At 32.7% G+C, this 14,260-nt stretch overlaps 1 protein-coding gene across 1 annotated transcript; it reads left to right on the forward strand.

Annotated features, from left to right (window-relative positions):
• The first annotated feature begins 6,561 nt into the window (after window positions 1–6,561).
• LOC143075794 (toll-like receptor 1) lies at window positions 6,562–8,379 on the forward strand. The gene has a single exon (XM_076251358.1). It carries the CDS (start codon window positions 6,675–6,677, stop codon window positions 8,355–8,357), a length of 1,683 nt encoding a protein of 560 aa, XP_076107473.1. The 5' UTR covers window positions 6,562–6,674; the 3' UTR covers window positions 8,358–8,379.
• Window positions 8,380–14,260: the final 5,881 nt, after the last annotated feature.

The raw sequence follows: 14,260 nt of genomic DNA on the forward strand, positions 1-14,260 counted from the left end.
TCCAACTTTTTCAACAGGCTTTGCACGAAAAAAAGGATGTCAAAAATTTATAATAAAAGCAGCATATTTCGAAGAATTTTAAAGATATATAAAGCTGAAGATATATATGCTAATTACACTTGACCTATGTGCGCAAAAAAAGTTTTATCTCCTAGTCTCGATGCCGATGGTTGATAAACATTAAATCATAAATGAATCCATCCTCTTATTCAATATTGGAATATCAATTTTCCTTTGAATAGACGACTTTTGTTCTGTATAATAAATAACATTTAAAACTAAATAGGAGTTCAAGGTACCATACTTCTTAATCAGTAAAGAACCAATATTTAATTGCACAAACATCTAAAATATTGGTTACAATTTACCGAGAGTATAGACGAGGATTTACAGAATAGAGAAAAATAGGCATAAAAAATAGAGCTCAAAGATATGGTGAAATCTTAAGAATACGGGAAAACAGGTAAACGAATTAAGGATAGGGAACACGCCATTAAGAGTTAAAAATTCACTTCAACTCCGTTCCTCAATCCAGACCATTGATTTAGTAAAAACACTTTTGATATATACTGCATGTAAAACTTTTAAATAGATCAATAACGTAAATGTCGCAAATTGAAATAAATATAATTTACGACGAAAAGACTTTATAATTTAAAAAAAAAATATCACATAAGTCATATTACTGACCATAACATTACTTCATCAGAGGCAATAATTATTGTATGTTGTTTGTTTTGTTTTACAAGCGAAGTCAATTCTTTTCTATAATCACAGTCTTGTTACCACCAATGTATATCACTGATTGTCCTGGCTTAAATTAATATTAGATTTCTGCACGAGTTTTCTATGTTCCTTGTTCTGTTTTTTACAAGCGAAGTCAATTCTTGCCTATTATCACAGACTTATTACCGCCCATGTATATCAGTGATTGTCTTGGTTTAGATTAATTTTAGATTTATTCAGACTAATTCCTTTGTTCTTTAGAACAATCCTTAGTTGGAATTTAGGTTTCTTTTTCATTGGTTCGTTAAAGTCATTTTCAAGTTCAAAATTATCAGGCATGTCTGATTTAAGTTTCTGATTTGTGCTTTTCTTTGTTCTGAGCGTATCCATTTGTTTAATAGCATTGTTGATCATCTGTAGAAAAATTTTGTCATGTCTTGCAGGACTTGTCTGTTCAAGTAGTGTCTGGGTTTGGTCTTGTTCAAGCAATTCAAGTTTTGTTGTTAATGACTGATGTGTGGATATCATTTTAAATTTCAATGGTTGCTTGTGAAATGATCCCAATTTTAAAATCTGTGAGTCTCTCTGATAATCATCGGTAACAGATCCATTGAACTTTGAAACAGTTGCTTTACTTACAGTAACATTTTTCAAATCTTTATCAGTAACAACCTTCTCGTGCATGACCTTGACCTTTTTACCAAACTTTTTTAGAATGTATTGCCCAGGCTCTATTTTGTCAATCAGGATACATATAATCTTGTTTGATTTAAACAGGACATAGGCAGGTTGAATTTTAGCAGATTCAAGTGAACTCTCCAGATCATCATAATATTGAGGCATATTTTCTCTTAATAATCGTTTATCACTACCGTCAGTCATGAAGACCTGAATATCAGTCACTGTAGATGATGTTTTATCGGAACTTCCAGAAAGAACAGTTAGTCCTTGACAATACCTAACAACAGATGGATGAAAATTTCTGTGATCAATGAACTGATTTGGAGTGCTGGTTGTGCTTGTATCTGAATCTGAAGGTTCTGTACTGACATTGTTAAACATGTCATCTTCAGATTGTTCCGTTGATAAAGAGATGACTGATGTCTGACTGTTTGTTTGGGAGATAGAGGTGGTAGATAATGAAATTACAGACTTTTGACTCTCAGTGTATTCAGTCGAAGAGCACAACTCCTGAGATTGAGATGGTTCTACTGACTGTGAGTAAGGTGTCTGGTTTTGAGACATTTTCTTTTCTGTTGGGCTTTTTGCCCCACTCACGCTTTGGTCAACAGATGAGTTACTCTTCCCTATGATGTGTTGGTCAGCTATAATTTGTGATTTATTGAAAAATTGTAATTGTGTATGCAGTAGATCCATATCTTCCTACTTTTAAATCAGCTCTCTTGAGTTCTGAAAATAAACCTTATATTTGCAGAGATTATACATATGGTGCTACACTTTAATTTCATTGTGCTAAATATTCACTTGGGGTGTAATTTCTATTTGATAATGATGGAACTAAATAAAAACAAGTATAACGTTGAAGAGCATTGAGGACCCAAAGTTCCAAAAAGTTGTACCAAATACGGCTAAGGTAATCCATGCCTGGGATAAAAAAAAAAATCCTCAGTATCACGAATAAATCATAATTTTGCAAACAGTTAATTTATAAAAATGACAGATGTACGTAATTATGAAGAGATCAACTATCACAGGTACGAATATATATAAAAAAAACCTGAAGTATCAAGGAAGTTTTATGATTTTGAATATATTGCCGAGCTTAGAATAACAAATGAGAAGTTATTAAACATTACATCGTTGAAATCTTCGTTTCAAAGTTTGACTATTGGAACTATTCGAAGATTGTATTTAGAAAAAAAACGATTGGTTTGGTCTTGCGGATGACATGTTTTATCATTTGGTAGGAGCTAATATCGCTTTGTCGCTTAGAAAAAATTTATTACACAAACTAAATTCAAGTATATTTCTACCAATAGCAAATCTAAAGAAATTACAGGTTGAAGAAAACGAAATTGTGAATGTAGATTTAAACGGTCTTACGACAACTGGGTTTTTGGATTTATCAAATAATAATATTTATGCAATACCTAATTTTTGTAATAACAGCGACGAAACATTTGTTCCGAAACTGAGAAATTTGTCACTTGCATGCAATGCTATAAGGAAAATTTCAAAAGAATCTTTCAAATGCCTGGATTCTTTAGAGTCTCTAAATTTGGATGGGAATCGTTTTCGAAGCTTGGATAATAATATCCTCGCATCACTACATAACTTGGCGAAACTTATCATAGGGGATAATCAGCAATTGAAAGACATTGCTCCGTTCGCATTTAACAGTTCGTCATTACAGAAGCTACATTTGTACCGGAATAATTTTCGATTTAGTAAGAAAAAAATAAAGGATAAACAATTCAATCCGCAAACGATTTTTCAAACAATACCAAATTTGAAAGAATTGGATTTATCTCACAACCATTTAAATGACTTTTTTATATTTCGAGAACTGTTTGCGTCTACACGGAATATTCAAAAACTTACTTTAGTTTCGTCAGATATAACGACAATTCCAGATGATTTGTTCCGAAATATGCCGCACATTAAATCGTTGAATTTAGAAGGAAATGAAATAGAACGGTGGAGGGAATCACTCTTCGATAATTTGCCGTCAATGCGTGAATTATATCTTGATGGAAACAATATTCACGTTATTAACGAAACGTCGTTTCCATCAAATTTATTAAAAACTTTAAAAGTACTAGAATTATCTGGTAATCAATTTCGATGTACGTGTGAAATAAAATGGTTTTTGGACACAATTCGATCAACGAATCTTTCAACAAAAATGCGGAAAAATTGGCCGAGTCGTTATACTTGCTACTATCCGGAACATCTCCGATTAACCCTTCTTGCAGATTACTTTCCAACAATTGCAGAGTGTAATACGTTAAACATTGTCTATCTGATAATAATTACTGCATGTTCGTCTGTTTTGATTTTGCTTTTCTTTGTCATAATAACGTTCCAATGTCAGATAAATTTTAAGAATGCACTGTACTTATTTCGGTTAAAGCAACGTATGAAACGTGGGTACTTAAGTCTTGAATCTTCAGATGATTATGAGTTTGACGCGTTCGTTGTTTATTGCGATGCCGATCGCCTATGGGTCCATGGCGTCCTGCTTAAACATCTAGAAAATTGTAACCTTAATATTTGTGTACATCATAGGGATTTTGATATCGGAGAGCCAGTCCTTAACAATATTGGAAAATATATGAAGAAGAGTTGGAAGATCATCGTTGTTTTGTCTAATAACTTTGCTAAAAGCGAATGGTGTCAATGGGAAATTGCCCTTGTACAAGAACGGAGGCGCCGACAGGGACAAGAGGTTTTGGTATTAGTTATGTACCAACAAATTGATTCGAAACACATGATAACTCCACTAAAGGATTACTCGACACAACGCCTTATTTGTCATATAAGGAAGGGTTTGGGGAGTCTTTGTTCTGGAATGCCGTTGTTAAAGACATTAACAAACCTTTGGATATACCTCCAACATCTATTTTCTAAATAATAGAATCGATGTTATATGTTTCTGTTTCTTTCTATTATTGCAACCCAGCAATGCTGCGATATCAACTTCATCAAAAACTCCTTTGATCAAAAACTTTTACCTGAACCGGGACAGAAACGGACGGTCGAACGAACGGACGGACAGACCAAAAAACATAATGCACCTAGATGGGGCATAACGAAAATAGATTGCAGTATAAAGACAATAATAGTTCATTGACTTGACATATCAACGATATAAGGATTCGGCCCGAAACGGGGAAATAGCTCGACACAGCTGTTTCTAAGCCTCATCCTTATATCGTTGATATGTCAAGTCAATGCACTATTATTGTCTATTTATTTTCTAGATTAAAGTTTAACATATAATTACGCTAAACAAAGTGAATTACCAGACGTCAATTTGGCTGAAGGTGACCTGTTTTCTAACACTTCAAACACATAATTGACCTGTTTTCTAACACTTAAAACACATATTGTTATTCTAATAAATGGGAAAATTTAGATTACTCCAATTTCCGGTAATGACGATAACCTCATGTCCATGACTTTTGACTTGTGTATCTTTTGTCCGACCTTTAATGTTCTCTTTCCATACAATCGTATGTTCATCCGTTTCAATAATTATTTAAAATGCATTCTTAAATTTCAATTAGTTATCGAAAGTATTACCTCAAGTTGAATATGATCGGTAATATCTTCCATTAACCAAATCTAATTCAAATAAATATAGTCCTTTTTTGGGGGTGTCCAGCCGAATGATTTCATTGCAGGTAAAGAGACATGGGCCTCCTTTACATAATTCCATCCTCCATTTTTGTCATTGAATTTCATTATATATATATGTATCTGTTTTAGTACACTAACAGTATGACAGATGACTGATAAGTATAGATTATCGGGTTGTCTACACATTGATATCGTAAAATATCAGCCGCGAGCCACAATGTGAACCTTTTTGGCGAGTGAGCGTAGCAATTATTAATGGTCTTTTTTCCTCTCCCTAAGACAGTTTTACGCTGGACGAAAGCAAGCTTGATAACGTCTCCTCTCGCATTGTGACGTCGCTGATAACTTCTCCTCTCACATTGTGACGTCGCTGATAATGCCTGGTCTCGTTTTGAAGTCTTGATACGAGAATTACTGAGCGACAGAGCAGGGTGATAAAGGGTATGATTGTTTTTGAGGATATAAGTTATTTGTTGGCTCGGCATTTGATTTATAGTAGTGATTATATCGAAATCTTAGATGCAGAAAGAGACCCAGAATACATCAAAATGCATATATGAAAATAGAAATAACCGAATGAAATTGCTTATTTCTTCGTTAATGTTATAGCCTTATATTCTACGGTTGAATGTAGCTGCTGTTCATTGATTAACAGAAGCGATTTTTTTCAGTGGTATCAATTATGCTGTCCATTTATTCAAGGGTTCATCAATTGCATGAATAATTAGGATTACATGTTTAATCACTCCACCCGATTCTTACTTTTGTCAAATTATATAAACTTGGATATGCTGAAATTCTTATCTTTGGTTTCTTTATAAGCAGTGAAATACACATGATAGGTGTTGCATCGTTCTGATTATGCTATGCCACTCTGGATGGATTTAAATAAAAAAAAAACTTTCATTAAGCATCAGATTAAACTGTGTATAAAAAACTCACCAAAGGTACCACGCTTGTGATACACATGACTCATCATAGACGAACGAATCAAAACAGTTGTAAGGCCAAATTTATCTAAACATAGTATATCAAGGAAGTATTTCAAAATAATTATACATTAGGAAATATTTATCTGGTTTCGACGTCCTTTCCGTTTTTAAAATAGCACATTTTAAAAGTGTTCAGATGTCTGTTGCCATGATAAAATGTAGTTGGATTATACTGTGCATGGCATATGGATATAATGTTTTCTGCCTTACGAAAGAAATACGATGTGGAAAACATCAAGAATGTATATTTAAAGGGGAAAATGCCACCTGTTGTAATTTTCATTATATTCCGTCGTTACCACGAAACATAACCAAATTAACAATTATATTCCGTCGTTACCACGAAACATAACCAAATTAACATTGAAAAATAACACTCTAACGTTGATCAATCAGAGTGCATTTAGGAATATTTCTTCAATCAAACTCAAGACACTATGGTTTGAGAACAATTCAATTGAAACAGTTCAAGAAGATGCATTTTATGATTTCAAAGTTTTAACCGAACTAAATATAACGAACGAGAAGCTATTGAATAAAACAGCATTGAAATATTCATTCAAGAGTTTGCCTTTTAACACCATTAAAAAGTTGTGTTTAGAGAACAACGGCTGGAATAAACTTCCGCGGGACATGTTCGAAGTTTTATCAAAAGCTAATATTTCCATTTCGCTTAAAAACAATTTATTGACAGAACTATCTTCAAGTGTTTTTTTACCAATTAGGAACCTACAGACACTACTTATTGAAGGAAATGAAATTTTATTTGTCGATCTAAATGGTCTTAGTACAACTGAATATCTGGATTTATCAAACAATAACATTTATTCAATACCGGTTTTTTGTAAAAACACCAACGAAACACTTGTCCCGAAGTTGAAATACTTGTCACTTGCATACAATAGTATACGGAAATTTTCAAAAGAATCCTTTAGATGCTTAGGCAATTTAAAGGATCTTAATCTTGATGGAAACCGTATTCGAAGCTTGGGTGATAATGTTTTTGGGTTATTGAATGGTATCAGAAGACTTTCAATAGGAGTTAACCAGCAGCTAAAACATATTTCTCCGTCTGCATTCAATAGTTCATCGTTACAGATTCTACGATTGCATCGAAATCAATTTCGTTTTAGTAAAGGACAAATCAAGAAAAGAAGTTTCGATCCGTTTAGGATTTTTCGAACTATTCCAAATCTGAAAGAATTGGATTTATCTAACAACCATTTAACAGATTTTGATATAATGAAAAAATTGTTTTTATCCACACGGAATATACGAAAACTTTATCTAGCATCGACAGGTATAAAAACAATCCCAGATGGATTTTTGCAAAAAATGCCAAATATTGAATTGTTGACATTACATGGGAATGAACTAGAACTGTGGAAGGCATCAATCTTCGAAAACGTGTCTTCATTGCGCGAGTTGTATCTTGACGGAAACAATATTCATGTTATAAACGAAAAGTCTTTCCCATCACAATTATTGAAATCTTTAAAAGTTCTAGAATTATCCGGTAATCAATATCGATGCACATGCGAAATAAAATGGTTTTTAGATACAATTCGATCAACAAATTTATCAAGTAAAATGCACAAAAATTGGCCAAAGTATTACAAATGCCATTATCCAGATAATCTTCGAAAATCACTACTTGCAGATTATTTTCCAACCACAGCAGAATGTAATCCTTTGAACATTGTGTCAATAATAATAATAGCTGCATGTTCGTCTGTTTTGGTTTTGCTTTTCTGTGTCCTAATGACCTTCAATTGCCAGATAAACTTTAAAAATGCGCTTTATCTGCTTCGTTTAAAGAAACGCATGAAAAGTGGGAACTTTAGTCTTGAATCGTCAGATGATTATGAGTTTGATGCGTTCGTTGTTTATTGCGATGCCGATCGCCTATGGGTCCATGGCGTTCTTCTGAAACAATTGGAAAATTCTCACCTTAATATTTGTGTACATCATAGGGATTTTGATGTCGGAGACACAATCATCAACAATATTGGGAAATACATGGCGAAAAGTTGGAAGATCATAGTTGTTTTGTCTAACAATTTTGCTAAAAGTGAATGGTGTCAATGGGAGATTGACCTTGTACAAGAGCGGAGGCGCCGACAGGGAAAAGAGGTTTTGGTTTTAGTAATGTACCAACAGATTGATTCAAAACACATGATAACTCCACTAAAGGCATTACTCGACACAACGCCTTATTTGTCATATAAAGAAGGGTTTGGCGAGAATTTGTTCTGGACTGCTGTAGATAAAGACATACACAAACCTTTGAATATTCCACCAACTTCTATTTTCTAAAAATAAATGTTTGGTGTTTTTTTGTTTGTTGGATTTTTATTGTCAGATGTGTTGTATGTCTGTGATGTTGTTAACACGGTTTTGACTTATTGCCCTATTATCTAATAATGTCTGTTTGGGGTGCTTACCCTTGTTGTCAATAAAACGGAGCTATAAACAACTGTCATAAAAGTGTGCTATTTACCTAGATTTAAACCGAAGGACATACGTAATGAAATAGAATAAAGACCCAGTTTACATGTGTATATGAGTACATCAGAAAAACAATGAATATTTTATACTGTCAATCAAATACTTTATTTTTTTTTAAATTTTTGAATAATTACATTTTAAAAGTAATGTAATTCATTGCTTTCAAAGAAGCTTAATAACATATTGATTTCAATTATTTTGGAATTAGTAACTAGTTATATTATAGCTATTTGAATAATCCCAAATCTGCTCAATTCTTTAAATAATTCTATGAAAGGCGTATAACTTTGAAGTAACTTGTTATTCCCGTTGGATTCCAATTGTGTATTATCATTCAATAGTGTCCTTTCCGTACTCTCTTTATTTCTTGTAATTTTTGCAATTTTACCGTTTTAATGAACACTTATCAAGAAAGAATTCTTTTAAATGAAAATTAAAGGTACATGACATTTTCTGCAGTGTCGGGTAAATTTATTATGCCTTCATTTTATTGCTTTAAAAAATCTAACACACATGCATTTGTGTACAATTTTATTGTGAGACAAAACAACAATGAAATAGATAATAACAAAAACAACAACATTTCCTAATAAACTTAAACCTAATTCAGATCATACTTGAAGATCAACTTCTATGGTTGACGGTGTCTTCAACCTATGCCAACATTTGATAAAAATATATTCAACCTATGCCTACAAACAAAATACAATAGGTGTTGTTATAACAATTATTACTTAATGAAAGGTAAAACACAGTCAGTATATTTAAGCATTAAATGTTACTCTTTAAAAATTCAGAAAACAAAAATAAAGTATTTGTAAATTTGTGTTGAATTAAAAATGGAATTATTAAAAAGATTCTACATAGACAAAAATTGAAAAATAGAAATTTTTATAATTTTTTTTTTCTTCATTATTTTGTTAAATTCAATATGAAGCAAATTTCAACAAGCAACAACATATACAAATATAACATACTTCAACAGAAACTTTTTTTAAATCATATTAATTTTGCAATATAGAAATTAAAATAAATATAGTAAAAAAAAAATTTGGTCCATTTATACATGTTATAGGCAGCAACTTTCCAGTGGGAAAGTGCACTATTCATATACTTGATTTTAGTTTAGAAAATTCATGTACTCCGTGTTTGTTTTAATGCCCCATTTAAGGGCTTTATGTGTCTGGTCTGTGCGTCCGTCCGTCAGTCCTTTCGTTTGTTCGTTTGTCCGTTTGTTCGTCCTTCCGTCCGTCCGTTTGTTCGTTCGTTCGTCGGTTCGTTCGTTCGTTCGTTCGTTCGTTCGTTCGTTCGATCGTTCGTTCGTTCGTCCGTCTGTTCGTCTGTTCCGCTTCAGGTTAAAGTTTTTGGTCAAGGTAAATTTTAATGAAGTTGAAGTCCTATCAACTTGAAGCTTAGTACACATATGTTCCCTATGATATGATCATTCTAATTTTTCTGCCAAATTACAGATTTTATCTCTTTTTCACGGTCCACTGAACATAGAAACAGAGACTCAATAATAACATGCCACCAGTTGATTGTGCAGATGCAGTATCATATCGCACAGTGTGACTTTTGAGGGTCTTATTCTCTGTAGGTGTTGAAATTATTTGTGAACATTTAAACAAGATATTTAACATGAGTCAGAATTTATGAAATACATGAGTTTCAATAGTGTTGTATGTCATTGTATCTGAAGGAATCTATTTTACTTAAAATTTAATATTTTTATCATATATTTTTATATTAGTAATGAGAATGACACTGATAGATATTTAATATGTCTAGATGATTGTTCCTTAAATAAAAAAAAATCATGAAATCTTTTTTCACCCATTATTTCATTATATTAATTTTAAACTAATTCCTTTATGAAATAGAGATCATCAACACATTCAATTACCTACATTTTCACTAGTACTTGTAAAAAAAATTGCATATCAAGTATACTTTAACGATAGATTTAAACTGGTTGTATATTAATTAGCCCCTAATCAATTTATGTTTTTAAAACACTTAATCTGTAACAAATTATTCAATCTATGCCAACATTTTTTCACACAATTTTATACCCAATTTTCAAAATGTTGGCATAGGTTGAATGAACCAAAATAACCTGGTTGACATCTGAGTCAAAAATGAGTTATCTCCCGTGACGTCAGAACACATTGTAGAAGTCTGTATTGTTCGCCTAAAATTTGCAATCGCATGCTCTTGCAATATAAAATTCTAATCGGGACAATATTCCCCAATATTCATGCAATAACCCTATAATATTAAACTTTTGAAACTATCATGCCTTATGCAAAGGACACTTCACAGGAAAACAAATGTGTTACTTATATAAATTAAGAAATTATTGCGTGCATTTCAAATTGCGATTTTGTCATGTTTGACTAAATGCGATTTTATTTTTTTACGATAATGAGAAAATCCTGTTTAATTCAAACTAAATTGCACAAACATGTAAAATATTGGTACCACTACAACTAGTCAATTTATTGAGAGCATAGACGAGGGTTTTTAATACAGAAAAATAGGCATAAAGAAATAGAGCATAAAGAGATGGTGAAATCTAAAGAATACAAGAAAACTAGTCAACGCTTAAAGGACAGGGAACACGCCATTAAGAATTTAAAATACATAAATGAAGACATCCCACTACTTCAACCCCGCACCTCAACCAAGACCCTTGATATAAGTAAAAAAAACAAATTGGATATATACTGTATGTAAAACTTTTAGATATATCAATAAGGTAAATGTTGCAAATTAAACTAAATATAAATTACGGTGGAAAGACTTCAGAAATTTATAAAAGAAATATCACATGAGTCATATTGCTGACCATAACATTACTTCATCAGATGTAAGAACTTTGTATGTGCCGTGTTCTGTTTAACAAGCGAATATAAAAAAGAAGATGTGGTATGATTGCCAATGATACAACTGTCTACACGAGACCAAAATGACACAGACATTAACAACTATAGGTCACCGTACGGCCTTCAACAATGATCACAGCCCATACCGCATAGTCAGCTATAAAAGACAATGTAAAACAATTCAAACGAGAAAACTAACGGCCTTATTTATATAAAAAAAATGAACGAAAAACAAATATGTAACACATAAACAAACGACAACCACTGAATTAAATTCTTTTCTGTAATCACAGTCTTGTTACCACCAATGAATGTCACAGATTTTCCTGTTTTTAATTAATTTTAGACTTCTGCACGAGTATTGTATGTTCCTTGCTCTATTTTACAAGCGAAGTCAATTCTTGTCTATAATCACAGTCTTGTTACCACTAATGTATATCACTGATTGTCCTGGCTTAAATTAATTTTAGATTTCTGCACGAGTTTTCTATGTTCCTTGTTCTGTTTTACAAGCGGAGTCAATTCTTGTCTATTATCAAAGTATTGTTACCAACAATGTATATCACTGATTGTCCTGGCTTAAATTAGTTTTAGATATCTTCTGACTATTTCCTCTATTCTTTAAAACAATCCTCAGTTGGAATTTAGGTTTCCTTTTCACTGGTTCATTAAAGTCATTTTAAAATTCATCCAAATTGTCATTCATGTCTGATTTAAGTTTCTGCTTTCTGCCTTTCTTTGTTGTGACAGTTTGCATTTGTTTTACAGCGCTGTTGATCATCTGTAGAAATATTTGGTCATGTTTTGCAGGACTTGTCTGTTCAAGTAGTGTCTGTGTTTCTTCTTGTTCAAGCAATGCAAGTTTTGCTGACAATGACTGATGTGTGGATATCATTTTAAGTTTCAGTTGTTGCTTGTGAAATGATCCCAATATCAAAATCTGTGATTCCTTCTGATTATCATCGGTAACACATCCGCTGAAGTTTGAAACAATTGCTTTACTAACAGTAACATTTTTCAAATCTTTATCAGTAACAACCTTCTCGTGCATGACTTTCACTTTCTTACCAATTTTCTTCAGAATATATTGACCAGGCTCTATTTTATCAACCAGTATACATATAACCTTGTTTGACTTCAACAGGACATAGGAAGGTTAATTTTTAGCAAATTCAAGTGAACTCTCCGGATCATATTGAGGCATATTTTCTGTTGATAATCGTTTATCACTACCGTCAGTCTTTAGGATCTGGATATCAGTCACCGTGGATGATGTTTTTTTGGAACTCCCAGTAAGAACAGTAAGTTCTTGGCAATATCTAACAACAGATGGATAATAATTTCTGTGATCAACGAACTGATTCGGAGTATTGGCTGTGCTAGTTTCTGAATTTGAGGATTCTGTGCTGACGTTGTTAAACATGTCATCTTCAGATTGTTCTGTTGATAAAGAGATGACTGATGTCAGACTGTTTGTTTGGGATATAGAGGTGGTAGATAGTGAAATTACAGACTTTTGACTATCAGTGTATTCAGTCGAAGAGCACAACTCCTGAGATTGAGATGATTCTACTGACTGTACGGATGGTGTCTGGTTTTGAGACATTATCTTTTCTGTTGGGCTTCTTGTCGCACTCACGCTTTGGTCAACATATGAGCTACTCTTCCCACTGATGTTTTGGTCAGCTGTTGGTGATTGATCGAAGAACTGTGAGTGTGCAAGTAGTAGATTCATATCTTTCTATTTTTGAATCAGCTGTTTGAGTTCTGGAAATAAACATTATTTTGCAAAGATTATACATATGGTACTACAAATTAATTTCACTGTGCCCAATATTCACTTGGGATGAACTTTCTATTTGATAATGGTAAAACTATTTTTCTTATCGATAGAAATATGGAATCATCTGAGTTAGCCTTACAGAAACCTGTAACAGAAGAGAGAGTCTGAAAGTAAGACAAATATGTAGGAACAATTTTCTCTGTATAATTTTTATTCGTTTTATAAGAGGGGTCAAAAGCATATATATTGTTTTTGAATATAGTAGACCATAAACATATGATATATTAAAATTTGCATTAAATTTCCTTAATATAATAAAATTAATGGTACCAATTTTCTTGCACCAGATGCGCATTTCGACAACACATGTCTCTTCAGTGATGCTCGTGGCCAAAATATTTGAAATCCAAAGCTTATATAAAAGATGAAGAGCTTTAATCCAAAAGGTCCAAAAAGTATAGCCAAATCCGTGAAAGGAATCAGAGCTTTGCATGAGGGAGATACATTCCTTAATTTAAAATAATTTCTAATATTTTGTAACAGCAAATTTTAATAACACAAAAAATCCGTATTTTCATGCCAGTACCGAAGTACTGGCTACTGGGCTGGTGATACCCTCGGGGACTAATAGTCCACCAGCAGAGGCATCGAGCCAGTGGTAGTAATAAAATTAACGGTACCAATTTTCTTGCACCAGATGCGCATTTCGACAATACATGTCTCTTCAGTGATGCTCGTGGCCAAAATATTTGAAATCCAAAGCTTATATAAAAGATGAAGAGCTTTAATCCAAAAGGTCCAAAAAGTATAGCCAAATCCGTGAAAGGAATCAGAGCTTTGCATGAGGGAGATACATCCCTTAATTTAAAATAATTTCTAATATTTTGTAACAGCAAATTTTAATAACACAAAAAATCCGTATTTTCATGCCAGTACCGAAGTACTGGCTACTGGGCTGGTGATACCCTCGGGGACTAATAGTCCACCAGCAGAGGCATCGACCCAGTGGTAGTAATATAAATTACGTTTCAATTTGCAAAGAT

This window comes from Mytilus galloprovincialis, chromosome 5, assembly GCF_965363235.1.
Source record: "Mytilus galloprovincialis chromosome 5, xbMytGall1.hap1.1, whole genome shotgun sequence".
Lineage (NCBI taxonomy): Eukaryota > Metazoa > Mollusca > Bivalvia > Mytilida > Mytilidae > Mytilus > Mytilus galloprovincialis.